The 18,823-nt window shown below is 31.5% G+C and overlaps 1 protein-coding gene across 5 annotated transcripts; it reads right to left on the bottom strand.

Moving 5' to 3' along the window:
* Nucleotides 1–1,559: 1,559 nt before the first annotated feature.
* Nucleotides 1,560–12,333, bottom strand: Lamtor4 (Late endosomal/lysosomal adaptor, MAPK and MTOR activator 4). Of its 5 annotated transcripts, none has more exons than XM_076456334.1 (4): nt 12,160–12,333; nt 4,267–4,344; nt 2,646–2,766; nt 1,560–1,845 (listed from the first exon to the last, which is right to left on the bottom strand). In XM_076456334.1, the coding sequence occupies exons 2-4, from the start codon at nt 4,339–4,341 to the stop codon at nt 1,748–1,750; spliced, it is 294 nt and encodes a 97-aa protein (XP_076312449.1). In that variant the 5' UTR covers nt 4,342–4,344; nt 12,160–12,333; the 3' UTR covers nt 1,560–1,747. The 5 variants fall into 5 exon arrangements, with proteins under 5 accessions (XP_076312449.1, XP_076312447.1, XP_076312448.1 ...); XM_076456332.1 differs by lacking the exon at nt 12,160–12,333 and adding an exon at nt 7,706–7,927; XM_076456333.1 differs by lacking the exon at nt 12,160–12,333 and adding an exon at nt 7,750–7,830.
* Nucleotides 12,334–18,823: the final 6,490 nt, after the last annotated feature.

Here is an 18,823-nt window from a genome sequence, read left to right as displayed (position 1 = left end):
CTTATCAAAAGCAGTTATTTTAATAGCTGTATTGTTGTAAAAATGAAGAGACATGGTCTAGCCAACTTTATCATCTGTTTATTCCAAATATGGTAGTCTTCAAAGCTGATCACAAATCTTTAATACTGTGTAAAGCCAAGAAAACTAGAGACAGTTTTTATCTTCTATGGCTTAATTCAATCCATCCCTGCCAACAACCACATTTGTATGCATAAGTAACCATTTTACTGGTTACATTTTCAGAGTCTGCCTCTTTTACATACTGATATACTAGATTAAGGTTCTTCTCTGTTCTCAGTCACATCTACCACTGTAGACTACATAGTATTAGCTCTGTCAGCTGATTAAAAATATGCAGATTTTAAAAAATAAGAGAATAAAATAATAATAGTATTTCAACCACACTATGTTGATAATTCTGCTTTTGAATTTGTTCTACTCTTCACAACTATTGATTGAACCACTGAGACTCCTCTGAAGCATTTATTTAAACTTGACTAGATATGTCTAGAAAGCAAGAATGTGCTAACTCAGATTATGTTTACCTGCTTAAATCCAACCCCACATCCCACCCTTCTTCACAAGTATTAATGTTATAAATAATTAAAATACATAGTTACTAAATTTAATACTGTAAAATAGAGAACAAATTACAAATAGCAAATTCCAGCACAATATTCATAGAACAAAAACAGACTATGCAAACATGACTAATAGTATATTTAATCTAGTTTTACTCATCTCAATCCACCACTGCATTTTAGAGTGAACTTACTAAGGAGAGTCTGCTTACAAATCAGGTTTGAAAGCAATAGTTTATATATAGAAAAAACAAACCAAAGGTAGCCACTTCTTAAGATTGGAAGGATAACTTGAGAAAGATGGCTTAATATTTAAAGAAAGAAATAATAGATTTTTAGGCTTCCACTGTAGTACACAAAGAAGTTATTTATACATGGCCTAAAGCACATGGTACTTATGTTATGCATGCACAGCCAATAACTACTCCTCCAAGAAAACAACCAACTCAACAATCTTGTTTTCAATTTAATAAAATAACTTTAAAATGTGGAATGTTTAGGTTTATATTAGATTAAGGCTAAAAAGCCAAATAATAATGAATTATCAGTCATTTAATTTGATTGTGATGAGTATAAACAGAGATGTATCAGAAATGGATAACATCAACAAATGAAAGTGAAAAATGTGATGAAATGTCAAGTATTTATCAGTTGATTATGAATTTCAAATTATGATACATAACTATAGTGTGTTAGATAATTTTCATTCCAAAAAAATTACTATTGTAGAAGTACATTGTTCAATAATGGAGACAGATACCCAATTTTAAATTCTCACTATTTTAATATCCTCCCCCTGAGTACATTTATTAAACAACCATGAATATCTAATAAAAATTACTCTTTCATCATGTTAAGCATTACGTTATTCTGACAAAAAACAATAACCAAACCAGTAACAAAAAAGGAAAACCCACTGTAAAACTTCCTCTTACTGAAACATTCTGAATGAAACTGTTACTCTCAATTATAACTACATTACATGTGAAATGCTTTATTCTCTAATTGAAATAAACAAGAAGAAATACACATATTTAATGTTACTGTACATTTCACAGAACAATACATGATGTAATACTGTACAATGTAACAATGTTTTTAGATTATACAGATCAGTTACAAAAATCATTTCCAGAACACTTCTAACAATGATTATTCTTTCAATTTCAGACTTCTACTGGTTCAGCTGGAACATAATTTCTCTTCACGACATGGATCTTTTTATTGGATACCATTATAATGTACAAATGGTCATCATACTGTACTATAAAAAACAACAACAACAAACAGTAATTAGTTACTTCTACATGGACAATTTTAAAACTTTAGTGGACTATAAAACTTTCTTGGCACAAGGCATTCTGATTGAGGCCCCACCCATCCACTTAACCCTCATACAGCAGGAATAGTTGTAGGTAACAGCATTAATTGATGATGGCTACCCTTTAAGGGTTAATCTACAAACAGCAAGTACCTTAACATCTTACTGATATTGGGTATTTGCTACATCTCCCCTGAAAGTTTGGAAACCTGTGTGATAAACAATGCCCACATTATAATTTGTAAGAATAAGAAAATAGTTTCTCAATGTCTTTATTCTGTTTCAGCTGCTGTCTTCAGGGAAGTCCTGGAAAGGATTATATCAGTTTTTGTACTAGTCGTCTTGATAGAAAATCTGGTATATTATCCACTCAACTGAAGTATCTCCTATTAAAGCTTAAATCAATTATTTGAATATATTAAAAGATTGATATTTAAGTTTATGACTTTATATACAGTTATACAAGTGTGCTATCACTTCGGTGAATGTAGAAGGGTTCATATCTTATTGTTTTAACATTATTACATTCTAATCTTAGGGTTTTGTGAAATGATTGGCTGTTAAAAGATAGATTGGTATTACAAGTATGAAAGTAGATTCAGCACAGAAAAATAGGATTAAAATTAATTAGTAATTAATAACAATTTGTAAACTTCAAAAATAGTTAGGTTTATATGATTATTTTTCTTACTAACCATAATAATGGTCCTTTAACTTATCAATATTGCTATAGATATACTTACTAGATAATCTTTTGAAGAGTTCTTTATTCTCAGTTGGTAATATTGTAGATTTTTCAATTAAATTTAACATATTTATAACAACACTTGCAGCATGTTCATCATTTGCCAAGTCTCCTCCTGACTGAGAAAGTAAAAATCTTTTGATTAGAGGAAATATAAACTGCAAGCAATATATATATATAGCTAAACTGAATCTACCCATACAATCAATTCAATACAATGTCCTGCTAAAAGCACTTAGTGTTTAAACAATGTGGTTTACCCAACGTGTTCAACAACAGACATGACAAGTACAGATCCAGACAAACAGATTAGCACCATCAACATGTGTCAAGGTTACAAGATGAATGTGAATTTGTTAGAAATTTTAGACTATTTTATGTATGTAATTTTCATACTTCACAATCTCAGTACTTGAATTACATGCGATAGACTGTGCTTAAAAGCTTTTCAACTATCAAGAACTGACTATTATGTATCTAAAAGCTTTAAGCACAACTAGATTATAACAAAGTTGACTTTGCATGGTTGCAAAAACTGCAAGAAATAATCATTACAACAAATTCCCATGTGTTATTAACCTAATATGGCAACATTCAAATGAATATAATTTATTCTCTCCATAAATGTGGGCACTTCAGATAGACAGGAACAATAAAATCTCAACTTATCAGTTTGCTAGACACCATTCTGTTGAGTGTCAAGCTAGTCAGCACAAAGTCTGTAAGAAATTCTGTAGTAATGAAAATTAAGATTAAGGCAATGGCAAGATATGAATTTGGAGATAGGCATATCAACCTTTCTACTGTCATGTATCAGCTAAGTATGACAGTAATAACAAGGGAAGGAGGTTAGGATGTAGACCTACCTCTGTATACATACATAAATGCTCATAAATATGAGGTCTTGAGTAAATACATTCCAGAAACCACAGCAAAGTTCTGGTCAATGTGTAATAAAGCACATGACCCAAGACTAGTTTGAAAATAATGACATCAGTAAATTTGGGTCACAGAAAAGATGCAAGTCCTACAGAGCATTTGTCAAAACTATCAAGAGGAGACTTTTTTTGTGCAAAGCTATACAAAGGCTATCTGTGCAAGTCATCCCTAATTTAGCAGTGAAAAGACTAGAGGATAAACATCTAATCACCACCACCAACTCTTGGGCTACTCTTTTACCAATGAATAGTGGGATTAACTAGCATTGTCTAGGAATGATGCAGTTCTGTGCTGGTCATAGTACAAGATTTTAGTTTCATTCAGCTGAATGTTTTTTTTTTCCCTAAAATATTCGTTTATAAATTTCCCCATCGGAATAATTACTTGTATGTTTAAGAAAATATATACTTCCATTATGCTCATCTTTATTCTTTGCAGTTTGTTTAAAATGAATTCAGTGATCAAAAAAGTAAATGACATTTACAGCATCATGCAACAACTTATAAAAAAAATTTGGCTCATATCATTTTATAATAACTTTCTTTTGCACTCGTAGCAAATTTAAATCACCTAACTTGTTTTTCAAACTACATTAGTTTTCACCCACAAACAACCTTAAAAATTAACAAGACTTAAAACATTGTTATCATTTTCAAATGGCTCTTTTTAGAAATACTTACAGATACTACACCACCATCTTCATTCAGTACAAGATATCCTGTCTGTTGTGGTACTTCACTTCCAGTGAATGTCATTTTCTAGAGAGAAAAAAACCATAAAACAAAACTGTATTCCAATACTTTCATTATATAATTAGGTGTGTGTGTGTGTGTGTAGTCAAAATCTTAAGGCCAATGAACATAAAGAAAAAAATATGCATTTTGCGCTGTTAGACTCAACCACTTATTTGAGTAAAGCTTCAAAGATGAAAATGAGAAAAGAAAAAATAAACATAAACTTTTAGCATTTAATAGGGAAAATGTGAACACTATGAAATTAGCCTAAATCCTAACTGGTCAAAAGTTTAAGACCATACTGAAACGAACCATTAATCGGTAAACGCATAACAAAATGTAATCATTTGTGTTCAAGCATTAGTGTTGTCAACATCTCCCACTTACATCTCCTGTGCTATTTTGGGTAAAAACATGGCAAAGGCTAAAAAGCTGACAGAGTTTGAACATGGTAGAATTTTCGAGCTGCAAAAGCAAGGTCTCTGACAACGTGCCATCGCTGGTGAGATTGGGAGTAGTAAAACTGCTGTTGCAAAGTTCTTAAAAGACACTGAGGGATACAGAACGAGAATTTCAAGTGGTCGGTCCAAGATAATTTTGCCAGCGTTGAGCAAGAGAATTCAACGGGTTGTCCAATAAGACATCAGCCAAACAATGCATGATCTTCGTGAAAGGATCTTCACCACTTGGAATAACATTCCAGCTAGACTTCTGCAAAGGCTTATATCGACCATGCCAAACGAACGTTTGAAGTTATTCGCAATGATGGTCGTGCAACTCTCTACTGAGACCTCTTGTTGGGCATTTTCTACCCTGTTTAGAACTTCTTTTTGGTATGGTCTTAAACTTTTGACCAGCTAGTATTTAGGCTAATTTCATAGTGTTCACATTTTCCATATTAAATGCTAAAAAAGTTATTTTATTGTTATTGGCCTTAAAATTTTGGCCAGCAGAGAAAAAGATAGTGTTTGTGTGTGGGCTTTTTTTTTTTTTTTTTAATTTCATGCAAAGCTACTCGAGGGCTATCTGCACTAGCCGTCCCTAATTTAGCAGTGTAAGACTAGATGGAAGGCACCTAGTCATCATCATCCACTGCCAACTCTTGGGCTACTCTTTTTACCAACAGATAGTGGGATTCACCATCACATTATAACGCCCCACGGCTGAAAAGGCAAGCATGTTTGGTGCAACGGGGATGCAAACCCGCAACCCTTGGATTACAAGTCCCACACCTTAACCCACCTGGCCATGCTGGGCCACGTGTGTGTAGGCAGAAAGATACACATACACTGAAGTAAAATCATCAGTAATTTTACATATTGTAAAATATTAAACTAGTCAATTTCTATATGGTGCATACTGGTTACAAATTTAAATATTAAAATAAAATTCATTGCACAAATACAGAATAAATGAATAAATAATAACCTTGTTTATTACTGCTGCTTGGAAGAGTAAAATAAACTTCATACAGTGATGGAATTTAAGCAGTGTGGTTTTGACATATTACCCGTTACAACTAATAACCTAAAATACCTTACGAGTTTGGAAATCATTAAATTCTGTCAAAATCATTCAGCACTATGACTCACCAGACAGTCACACCTCCATGGTTACTGACTATTAATTCAACACAAATTAACTTTTGATGTTGCATTCCTATTCATTTCTTTGATAAAGCATAAGATGCTTACTTTGAGAACAATTACAAGATGTGAATGCAGCAAGTAAATGAAGTTGATCACCAAAAGTTCTCTAATTTTCATGAATAACCGAGAAGTTTTTTGAATGATGTTTCAACTGTCGACAATTGCTCCTAGCTTTTCTTTATATGAATTGAATCAGCTTTTGTTTTGTGTTCAGAAAATTTGTTTTTCATACATCTTTTGTATTTTCTAATGATTTTTGAAATTGTTTAGTCACTTGTATTTTACTGAAAAACGTTTGATAATCGTTTTACTGAAATAGAACCATTTCTTTCTAATGAAATGCCAACTTGTTTTTTTGCAACAAAGTGTTGAATATTTTTCAACAACCTGTAATTTGTCATCTTGAAACATACAAGCTATAATTACCAACTTACCTACCTAATTATATTCTCATTTTCAAACAAACTTTCAAGATGTGTTCAAATATGTTTCTAAAACATGAGAATCCAACTTATTCCTAAAGCCAACAACCCTGTTAAAAAAATAAAAAAATGAATATGAATCCTATCTGCAAAAATTTATACTTGTGTTCCCTAGTCCTACCATTCTCATTGTTGAGTTGGATAAAAAAAAAGATACATCAGCATTATAAAATTCCTTTTACAATCTTAAAAGATCAAGCAATTACTTTTCTTTTTTCAAGAGAAAACAATTTAATATATTTCAACCTCTCCTCATATGACAACTCCTCCATCCCAGACTTTATTGTAGAAACCCTCCTCTGAATCGTTAACAATGCAATGTCTTTCCAAATATAAGGAGACCACCAAGACTGACCACAATACTTCAAATGCGACCTAACCAGTGACTTATACAATGAATCTACTACCTCTAGACTGGTAATTACACTTACAATATAACATTATTTCCATTGGTAATATTGAAAGAATCCTAAATACTATTTACCAGTTGGTTTTACTTAAGTAATATTCCTTTTATTTCAAATGTAACTTTTGAATTTAAAATTAATGTCTAGTTTAATTTTACATTGTTCATTTATTTCTTTATTTTGTTTATAATTAGCAAGCTATATTCTGGATTATATCTCAATGGCATTTGGCTTAACTTCCTCTTTTTACACAAACTTAAATTTTAGTCTTTACTGTGTTTTTTCACCTCTTAATCTTACGGAAAAGAACTAAATACGATATTAATTACAACATGAATAATTTATTTATTCTTAGTTAACGCATAAAAATGAAAGGGTTACTTTTCAAAAGCGCTCGGGTTACAGTTTTTAAATTTAATCATTTTATATCAAGACCACTTGAAAATACATGTTTGAAATCAATTGCTATTGAGCCTTCTTCTGTAAAGGATAAATGACAGGATACATACCTATATATTCCAAACAACAACACTAACTCACTATTTTACTTAAAAGTTTATGCGTGTACTTTTGTAGTATTTTTATACTACTGTAATGACATCCTTGAAATTTACAATCACTTCACTATTATTCAATAGTTAGTATATGTTTATTTTCATAAAACTAAAAATCAACCCAAAGCATTCTATTTTAATCTAATTTAAAATTAAAAACAAAAGCGCATGTTATTACCTTCACCAGATTGTAACTTATGTAAAAATTAGAAATTTATTAACATTTTTCAGATAAAAAGTTTATTATTCATGTGAATATATGAATAATTGAAGTATACAAGTCTATACAATACCAAAAAACGAGTTCTACGAGCACAAAGAAAACCACTACACTTACTGCTTCTTGTATCTTTACTGTCACATAGAACTAAGAAAATGTACACGTCAGGTTTTACTTTAATTTTCTCACAGGAAGTCTCGTGTTTTAAATACTTCCGCCACCTATTAGTTATTGGTGAAACTAGAAAACGTGGAAGGTGTGGTGATACTTTTTTTTTCATTCTTGTGATAATCGTTAATTTGAAAATCAGTCATTTATTTTAAGCATTCTCAATATAAATTATATTTAGGGTGTGCGACTCGTAATTAGAGGATCGCGGGTTTGCATCCCCGTCACACCAAACATGCTCGCCTTTTCAGCCGTGGAAGCATAACAATGGTACGATCAATCTCACTATTCGTTAGTAAAAGAGTAGCCCAAAAGTTGGCAGTGGATGATGATCACTAGCTACCATCCCTCTAGACTTACACTACTAAATTAAGGACGGCTAGCACAGATAGCCCTCGAGTAGCTTTGCGCGAAATTCAAAAAACAAACGAACAGTAGAGCATCACACATCTTTTTGTGTGATGCTGTTTTTTTAATTTTCTTTTCTGTGAAATTATGTTGATAGTTTTGTGTGAAAATTCTTTGAAAAGGTTGTTTAAGATGTTGTTTTGAGGTGTTTCGGGGAAATATATGTTTTCAGTTCTACCTGGAAAGATAGGTTGCTGGTTGTTGGTGGAATTGTTGTTGAAGTTGTCTCCTTTCTAGTGGTTGTTTTCCGTTGTTTTGTTGGTATTTTCAGTTTGTGTAGAGTGGATCACCAGTCTTCTAGCTAGGTCTTTCAGACAGGCTTTCATTTCGATGGATGGAATATTTCTACGTGTTACTACTAAGCTGAGTCCTTTGTTGAGTAGATGCATTTCTTCATTGCTTAATTTTCTTTTGGATCTGTTAATTACGAGGTTTGTTAGTGTTTCGTCGTATTGTTTGTTTGTTTTTTATTACTTTGTTGTTGTTGGCACCTTAATTTATCTAGTTTCTTGTTTTCGTGGGCCTTCTTTTCCTTGCCGTTTTTACTGCTGAGTTGATTGATGTTGCATTATGTGAGTCCATAAATGTCTGGTTGAATGCAGCAGGCCAGTTGATAGTTTAGATTCATTTTTTGTTTCTGCAGGTCATCTAGTTCTTTATATTTCGAGTTTAACATGGCTTTCAGTTGTTTTTTCTGTAAATTATAGATAATGTTTGTGCACTGGTTAAACTTCTACTAAATAGGGAAACGAATATAAACAAACGCAAAATTAAAGCAGCCCTAAAACAGCAACTGAAACCAATATAAAGGAACACCTTTATACCTATACTAATTAATTGCCTAACATCCAATTGCAACGCTTCCTACAATCTCGTACCCGTTTGTTCTCTCGTCCCGAAGACGTGTTCGTCAACGTTCACTTGCCAACTCTTTCTTTTTTAACCCGAAGATGACCTAGGAAGGTCTAAACTTTGTTCTCTCCTTATAAATAAAAGTGTCGATACACATACTAGCCACCCTGAAATACAAAAACAAATTTTCTATTTTTTTTCATCTGTATAATTCAAATATGGTCTCTGTTCATTTGAATCGGAGTTAGTGTTGTTTTGTTTTTTTTCTGAGAAATTTTAAAGCAGCTAGTACCTGTGAATATAAAAGACCAATACAGCTATAAATAAAAGCACAAATAAAAAGATCTGAGATTTGTATTTCTGTCAAAACTGTAGTGTTATTATAAGATAAAACATAAAGTGTGTTGATTTGTGCCCCCAAAAAAGTAAATGGTCTTTCTTGTTTTCTCTAAATTAGTTACCTTCCAAGTATGTGTTTTAGAATTCAAAAATGTTTCAAAACTACTAACATTTAACTGGCCATCCGTAAAGAAAGTGAAATAAAATATACAGTAAGTCAGTCACTTTGAATGGCCTTAGTGCATAAGGTTAATAGTAGGAGGAATACACTTTCATATTTTAAATTGACAAGACATTTTCATTTCAAGGTAGCTGAAAATAGCAATACTGCATTGTGGTTACCAAATATTTCAAATTATGCCTCAGTAAAAACCAGTTATGTAGAAAATGAGACATAATGGTCTTGAACATTAGTTAACATACATTTATTTCAGTTTCAGGTTCACCTTCCTATAACCTCTTATTGTATATCTTTCTATCATAATGGTTTTACTCAGAAATCTGTAATAGAGAAAATATAAAAGCACTGTTTTGACCATTGCTCATCAATTGCATTAACATGTTACTACAGATCCATAATGATCATATATATTCTGCATTAAGATATCTTAGAGTAAAATAAAAAGTGCTACATCTAAGTAACATAAATTAAGTGGACTATAGGTGAAAGAAGTGAAATGATAAGTTATATTATTGATAACTTGATATCTTAATATAGTTCTCAAGCTTATATAAAAACTGTTTGACTGTCAGTCAGTCGTATAATTGTATGTTTGTTATGCCATGAAATTATAAACTTACACATTATATCTATAACAAATGTGTTCCATTAGGTTCTGAACCATTGTGTTGTAGTAAATTGTTACAGGTTCAATTAAAAGACATTGTAGAAGATCTTCTAGGAGGGCTGGACACAGAACTAGCTGAAGGAGAAAGTATCTTTAGTGCTGGACAGCATCAGCTCATCTGTTTAGCTTCAGCCTTGTTACAAAAAAATCGAATTCTAGTTCTTAATGAAGCAACTGCTAATGTGGATCTAAGGTAGGGATTTATAAATATGCAACTTCTAAGACAATTAGAAGGGCTTCTGTTACATAGACAACTAATTTTGAGAAAGAAAATAAATCAATACAAGTAGGTTTTTTTTTTGGCAATCTCCTATAAATAATTGCCATATTTTGGTGTTTAATGTCTTTCAGCAGCATCTATATGAATGAGAATTTTCTTTGAAACACAAAACTATGTCTTGAATTTCATAAGAATTTAAAACTTAAAATTTGTTTGATTGTATAGCAATGTAACAATTTTATGTGGATGTCTGATTATTTCAGTTTTAGGTTCACCATAATGTAACTTTTCATATACATTCTCTTAGTACTAATGCTCTCATTTAAAAAACTATCAGGAAAAAGTTCAAACATTGCATTGTTTTGACCATTGCTCCTCGATTACACACTATTATAAATTCAGATAGGGTAATGGTAAGTTTTTCATGAAAGGAAAATTATCTAACTAACTGCTAAGATAGTTCATTTAAGACTTAGTTTAGTGCTTTAAGTTGACATCTATACATGAAAGTTGAATAAAGGTTAAGTATTGTTTTAACCATTATAAGTTCTTAACGTTTTCTGCTTTTGTTTCGAGTTCTCGTGTAATACTGTGGTAAGTGAAATTCATCACTTATATAATCTCAAGATATGAAAGCTGTAGCGGTGCATTTCTACAGTATGATAAACAAAACTTATAAAGCTGTTGTCAATATGGAATATGAAATAATTCTTGAACAATGGTTTATACAGAAAAAATTAACAATACTTTGACATTTCTTTGAGTTAATTGGCCTTACATGACTTAGTTATAGTGTCATGGTGCAGATTGAAAGGTTTAGGGTTTAAGTTGTAATACCACTGAACATGCTTCACATTTTCAACAAAAGTGACATTCAGTACCACAGTTAGTTTCAAACCTGGACAAAGTTCTTGAAGTGGCAGATGCTGCTCTCCTGGATGCTAAGTTCCATCTGATCATTAGTTTATTTTAAGGATAGCTATACCTGCACTGTTTAAAGGTCTCTGATCTGGCTATTTAATCATGTGCACATAAGATAACATTCAGATTGAAAGCTTCAATTCCTCTTGGTTAATTTCTTTAACATAAGATATTATATATTAAACTCTACAGTTAGAAAGTTTTCTTTATTGCAACATATCATCACATATATGAACTGCCACAAAATAAAAAAAAGAATAAAACTTGATTTGGTTGAGAAATACCCATACGGGTTCCAAACAAAACACCTGTACATTCAAGATCATAGTACTATTTACACATTCCAATACCAATCTTTTTTTATTTATTCATTCAAGTGTTTGTTGAAATGGACTTTTAATTAGATAAAGCACTATTAGATGTACCTTTTACTGGTTATGCCTGTAATTTATTCAGGACGGATCTTTGTACAAATGAGTAGAAATTAGACAAGGCAGGGATACATTTAAAGTTTAAGAGTGTAATGGGTTTATAAGCAACATTGACAACTATTATAGCTGTTAAGTATAAGTAACTTAGACAAAAAGAAAACTTTGGTTTTCTATTTAATGATGTTTTTAATTTATTTCTATATGATATAAATTATATTTGATTTGGAAGGTTAACTAAAACAAGTGGTTGCTTATTTTTGTCCACAATCAATAACTTTCTACTTTCTAATGATCTAAGTTTTATACTTCTTGATTTTCTATAAGGTAATATCTTTCTTACCAGATTTTGGAGGCAGGTAGAAGTGAAGAGTTTGATAAATCATACGTATTAATGAAGAATGAATTCGGTTGGTTTGGCCAAATGGTGAATCACACAGGATACTATATGGCTGCACAGTTATATTCTGTAGCCTGTCAGGCTTAACTAGCAAGAACTGTGAACCATAAACAGGAAACTGATTCTACATCTCATCAAGAGGAAGGAAGTTTTGAAACTGAGACTGATACTGAAGAATTATTTCTTGTTAGTAATGTTGTGAGTGTTGAGGAAACTCAGAAGTCATGGAATGATATTGATGCTTCTGGTCAACAGGATGAAACAAGATAAAGACAGAAAATGAGAAAATGGAACCACATAGTAACAATGGTATTATATCTTTCTTTTGTAATGACGCCAAAATAACTATAAAATTATACAAATGTCTAAGTTGTTCAATATATGCCCTATATTTGGATTTATAAAGCCATTCAGTACAATTAATAAGCACTGAAAAATAAAATGTAACTGTAACTTAATATTGGCTTTTCTATCAGTACAGTTATAATGACTATAGCTGTAATTTTAGGATATAGTACATTATAGTACCGTATTAAAGTATAATAAACATTGAATACAATCTTTTAAAGCTTTTGTCTAAATCATGTCACCCACTTTTAAGAGTAAAATATTGTATTATAATAAATAATTTTTTTCATAAATTCAAAGTTATTTATATTGTTTTTAACCCGTGCACTGTATTTCTGTGTATAATGTGGTACATTTATTATTTCAGAGGTAAACAAACTATTTAGAAAGAATTTTACGTAGTATTTTAACTAAAACATTTTTATCAAATTCAAAGATGGAAAAGGTGTATACAGAATGTTCAAATCTCAACATAGGTTCAGCTAGTTTTTGTTTTTTTTAAATTTCAGGTTTGTTTGGTATGCAATGGACATTGCAATAAAATCTGCTTTAATTATTGACACTTATAAGTAAATTATCCATATTATCTGCAATGCTGATGAAGTACATCAATAAAATTTATTGTGATCATATGAAATCTGCATTATATATTGTGAAATAATAATCACGTTCAAAATTACTAGAAATGTATTATCAGTGTTTTTCTACGTATGTGAATTTAAGAAGCTTTCAGTTGAATATTGCTTTTCTGAGATAATAGTAAATAAACATGAATTTCTATTTTTCACTTCATTGTTAAACTTGATTAAGGAAATGGAAGTTTCTTTTTATAGTCGTTTTTGAATGATCAAATTCTTATCATTCCAAATTGTATCAGTTTAATCTGTTTCAAGATTGCTAAAACCTAAGTTTTACACTGTTAAAAATACTTTTAACTTTATGTAAATGATAACTATACTATCATGACTGAAACTTATGTTTTATTATTTTATAAATTTTCTATTAGAAAAGTTTTGGTAGCTAGTAAGAAAGCCGTATTTTGCTTGCCTGTTAACAAAATTGAAAATAATTTTAAGTATACATAATTGAAGCACGTGTTGATACTTTTTCTGTTGATACAGTTATTAGTCTCTGTTGAAATATATACAAGATTAATGCTTTCCATGTTGGTTTTCTTGGACAAGAACTCACCACAAAGATTTTTCTGCTTTGCACTGTTTGATATAAATTCTTCTGTGAAATCAATATATTGCAGTGTTTTATTTAATAAAATCTAAACATCTAAAAATCTAAACAGTGTTATTATAGTTTTCTGTTATATATGGAACCAGTACTCAAGAGAAATTAAATTTAGAATAGAGTATGTATTATTACATTATTCCTTTGTTTAGACCTTGATATTTTTTGTATATTAAATCTTGTAGCATTCATATTTAGTATATCTGTGGTTTTTATTTACTAGTATTAATTTTATACAGAACTATTAAAGAATTGTTAAGTTACATGTCCATCTGTTTTTATTTAATATGTTACTGATCAGATATATTTCAAACTTTAAAAAGTAGTTATTTCCAACAATTCAAATATATAGTAATTCCTGACTGACACAGAGCATTTGCTCAAAGTTAAACTTATAAGTCAACTGTTTTATATCAAAACTACAACTAACAAAATGGATATCTTAAAATTTCTATCATAATCATCCAGTAACTGAAAATCTAAACTGAAGGTATGAGAAGAAAAAATGCAAACTGAGAAAACTGTTTTAATGTGTATTCTAAATAAATAATGTGAAGTTATATTTCAAGTTTTAAAAAATCACACATTTTGACAGCATAAAACTGAAAGACATTATAATACAGCAAGTATAAAATCTCTCACCGAGAAAGGTTTCAATAGATAACTGCAGAATACCACTGAACTTGTGCATTATGTTAAGGTTATATGAAATTAACACAATATGTAGCAAATGGGAATCCTCAGTAGCCAAGGCTGTAAATAGACCCCAAATCAGTCAAGACATGGAGATATAAGCTAAAAGTTTGTACTTATAAAAAACAAACAACTCAGAACCATTATATGAGCCACTATGAGAAAATCTAAATAGCCCAATGACAATTTCAAAATTCATTCTAGAATTGTTTAAAAATATTATTTGGTCAGTTAACATGTAAGGTTATTATCTAATCATAAGTACAACATTAATTAGATTGTAAGTCACAATTTTAAGTGTATGCTACAATCATCAGTAAAATTTTGGATGGCTGATACACAATGCAAAATTATCTCACAGAGGACACAACACCAGCTAAATGCTTCATAGTTTTGACCTATACACAATACACTTATACATGCATGCTATATTTTACTTATAAAAAATAATTGAAATTAATGAGTAAATACCTGTGAAACCTTTGGTTTATCAAGTAAAATCCCTGATGATCTGTTATAACTTGAAATCAATGTGGTTGTCTAATCTTCGTCAAAGCTCAAGATAGAATGGCATTACACAGGGAGCTGCACTACAGCGCATGAGTTCAGTGCATTCAGTACGTTGCTATGGGACGCATGACACGTTTGTTTGTTTGTTTTGGAATTTCGCACAAAGCTACTAGAGGGCTATCTGTGCTAGCCGTCCCTAATTTAGCAGTGTAAGACTAGAGGGAAGGCAGCTAGTCATCACCACCCACCGCCAACTCTTGGGCTACTCTTTTACCAACGAATAGTGGGATTGACCGTCACATTATACACCCCCACGGCTGGGAGGGCGAGCATGTTTAGCGCGACGCGGGCCGCATGACACATACTTCCGTCTTAATGAAGACGTTGAGTTCTACAGATCTATGTCTCTTTGATGTTAATTGTTAAGCAATAACAACGATTGTGTTTTCCATATTTTATGAATATATGTAAGTAACAATATTGGGGGGGGGCTCAGGCTCCCCCTTGGCGCTGCTACTGCAACTGACGATGATTTTTGACAGCTTGCTTCCTGCCCCATCCAATGTCACTTATTCACTTTTAACTCCAGTGGATGTGTCCAGGCCCTTTACGTTTTTGGAGTTGATTAATTAGGTTTGTTACATTTGTCCTTCTCTCCATTTTTGTTTTGCTTCCCACAATTTTAAATGGGACACCTTCAGCAAAATCTTTTGCTCCTCTCCATGACAAGATATTGAAGTTCATGCCAACAACTTGGCAGAAACCTGTTACATTCTATGATTAGTATGCCTCAATCCCCACATAAAATGAAAGCCCATGCTTTGACTTACCACCCATCTGACTTTCCTTTTTTTCTAATTGCAAGAGTTAGATTCTCTTCTGCCTCTGTGGGAGTTTCGATTACTATTCTCTGATTACATTTTAAAAACCTCAGTTTTAGTGTGTTTGCCTCAATTATGCCCATCTTTATTCCTTTTTCTCCATTCATCATTTGTTTCCAATTTTTTATCATTTTCTTGAATAATATTTGGTGAAGATTCATGTGTTGATGTTTTCCACTGTGGCATAATTGTCCTCTTCCACTCTTTCCCCACAAATATCTTTTATATTTCTGTAATTACAACACAAGCTCTGAAATTCACTTTAGAAATCGCATACCACATCTAAATTGACAATAATATAGTCTAACATCGCATAACTCTGTATCTGCATGTATTTATAACAGTAGACAGAAAAAGCTAGAAACATCTATTCCTCTAATAACAATAATATAACCAGATGAACTTAGAAGCTTGAAGTTAGATGACATGAATAATATTACAAAAACCTAGTACAACAAGTAAACCCCATACACAATTTGTGACTCATGCAGTCACATAATGACACTTGTCATGACTAACACTTTTAAAATAATTAACTTTTGTAATGAGAACTAAATAATAAATTTTATGATAAAACATATTCTATATCCAATAGATGGCCAAGTTAGAAAAGGCCTTCCTCACCCCAACTCATAAATTGTTCATTTTGGTGTATTTTTCAGTTTCCGTCTCACTTAGGTCGAACCTTCTCTGCTTTATTAGTAAACTATTCAGCTTCTTTTTGGAATATTTCCTCCTGTTTTACTACGACTGCATAAAAGATTCTCTCTTTTTGAGATGTGGTTTGTTTTTTTTAGAGACCTCTTTCCCTTGCTGTTAATTGTTAAGCAACAACGACAATTGTGTTTTCCATATTTTATGAATATATATAGGTAACAGTATTGGGGGGAGGCTCAAGCATCCCTTAGTGCCGCCACTGGAAAAAGGATGTTACTGTATACTGATTTTGAAGTGACTTCTTTTGTTAAGATTTATTACAATTGAGGTAATATATTATGCATTTAGAGAATCCAACTGAATTAATGATTTTTGTCAGAGATAACAGTCTTCTGTTGTTAATTCACCACTTTTCTCCCATACTGAAAAATTGAAATTAACCTCAGAAAATTTAAATAATAATAAAAACCTGAAAAGAAAATATCTACAAGTAACTGATATCAAGGTTAAGAAAGTTTTGAATACTAATGCCTCGAAATGTGTTAGTGCTCTTATAAAACAATCATAGATATGTACCTTTTATTCTGAACATATGAGGTAAAGACTATTGACAAGAAATACACAGGGTACTGGAGCTATATTTAACACTCCATCATGTCACTGAAATGCATTTACAACAACTTTTCTTCAAAGTGCTACTACTTATCAATGGTGATGGAACCAATGGTAGAGTAGTACATCAACACTCTAGCAACTGGAAATGGTGTATACAGATGTATGTAAATGAAATAAAGGATAAACATATTAATAAATATGTTTTAACAAAAATTGATGAAAATAACTTGGAAAATAAAAATAACTAACAGAAGGTCAAAGGCTACAGGTTCAACTGTCTCAATTGTTTAACTGAACTAATAATTTCCTTAAGCTTTATGTCTGTAGTTGCAGTACCACATTCAAGTATTTCTGCAGAGTTTCAGACAACACCTTATTTGATGTAGTGTTTCAGCACTCTAGACAGCATATAGCTCAATGGTTTGATTGAATGAACTGAACTATTAAGCTTTGGACTATGGAGTGCTTTCATAAATTTACACTGCTTACATCTCTAAATTTCAAATTTACACCTTTTGTAATTTTCAGGATTGAGTGTGCTCATTCAGAAACATTTTTACTTACAACAAAATGAAGTTTACTATAATACTTATACTTGTTACTATTTAAGGTATAATAAATAGTAATAGTTTCATATTAGTTTTAAGATGATTAGTGTTGTTTATATGGTTGGTTCAGCAAATTTTACCTTGGTTTGGCTTTCATATATTCCCCCATTATTGATACTTTTGTGTTTGGCTGGCAATATTTTTATTAATTGTGAAAACATGAAATGTTATTTCACAATAATTTTTTTGTGCAGACAAATATCAGAAAGCATTTGCTGTGGATTTTAAGGTGATAAGAAATGATTTAATGGATTGTACAGGCATTTTTGCTTTGGTCTAGCAATATTTTTATGATTTATGAAAAAATGAAATATGACTTCACAATAATTTTATGTTGTCTACATGGATATAAGCAACAGAAAGCATTTAGTGTAGTTCATAAGAGAATCAAGTTTGACTAAACAACCTATACGGACACTTGTGTAGTTCCAGCTTTACCAAGTCTAATTACACACTTACTACTGAACTTTAGAATGACTTAATGCTCAATTCTATTTAATTATTGTATCACAGCTGTATATTCTCTATCTCTTTAATTTAATTAAAGATAGTAGTTACATTATTGTAACAGGTCCTTGTCACACTTATTATAATAAGAACAATATCACAATCACAGTTTGGTCTGTATGAATAATGTGAACTTATGAAGAAACCAGCCTTTCTGTGAAGGTCAACTGCAATTTAGAGATTTTGTTTTGGTGCTACTATGACCATTCAATATCCAGGCCGCGGGTTTGCTTTGTTCGATCGCGTGATTCCCGCCTCGAACGCCCTAAGCGTATGATCACCGAGCCGCTGACCATGATGTACGCTCTGCGTACGGTTAACCATCGGCTCAGCCCGATCGAGATCCAGATGCCAACTCACTCTCATTAGCTGCCCACAGTTTTACTACATGCCATATCAAAGCTGTGTTTGTGTTCCCTAATTAGCCGCCCTGTAATTTTACATTATCACTACCCTCTAATTAAGTATTTGTGCTATATGGTTAAAGATAAACACTTTCTCTAACAGTATTTCATGGATGTGTTCTGGATTTTCATGTGCTATTCATAT

Source organism: Tachypleus tridentatus, chromosome 9 (assembly GCF_004210375.1).
Source record: "Tachypleus tridentatus isolate NWPU-2018 chromosome 9, ASM421037v1, whole genome shotgun sequence".
Taxonomy (NCBI): domain Eukaryota; kingdom Metazoa; phylum Arthropoda; class Merostomata; order Xiphosura; family Limulidae; genus Tachypleus; species Tachypleus tridentatus.
The sequence above is the reverse complement of the archived record's forward strand: the minus strand, read 5'-3'. Positions and strand labels throughout refer to the sequence as shown.

Excerpts from the sequence above, each read along its gene's own strand:
- Lamtor4 (XM_076456332.1), bottom strand. The coding sequence starts at position 7,912 with ATGAAAAAAAAAGTATCACCACACCTTCCACGTTTTCTAGTTTCACCA. Across the intron at positions 2,767-4,266 it reads AAGATGGTGGTGTAGTATCT|TCAGGAGGAGACTTGGCAAA; the intron begins GTAAGTATTTCT and ends TTACTTTCTCAG. Across the intron at positions 1,846-2,645 it reads ACTCTTCAAAAGATTATCTA|TACAGTATGATGACCATTTG; the intron begins GTAAGTATATCT and ends TGTTTTTTATAG.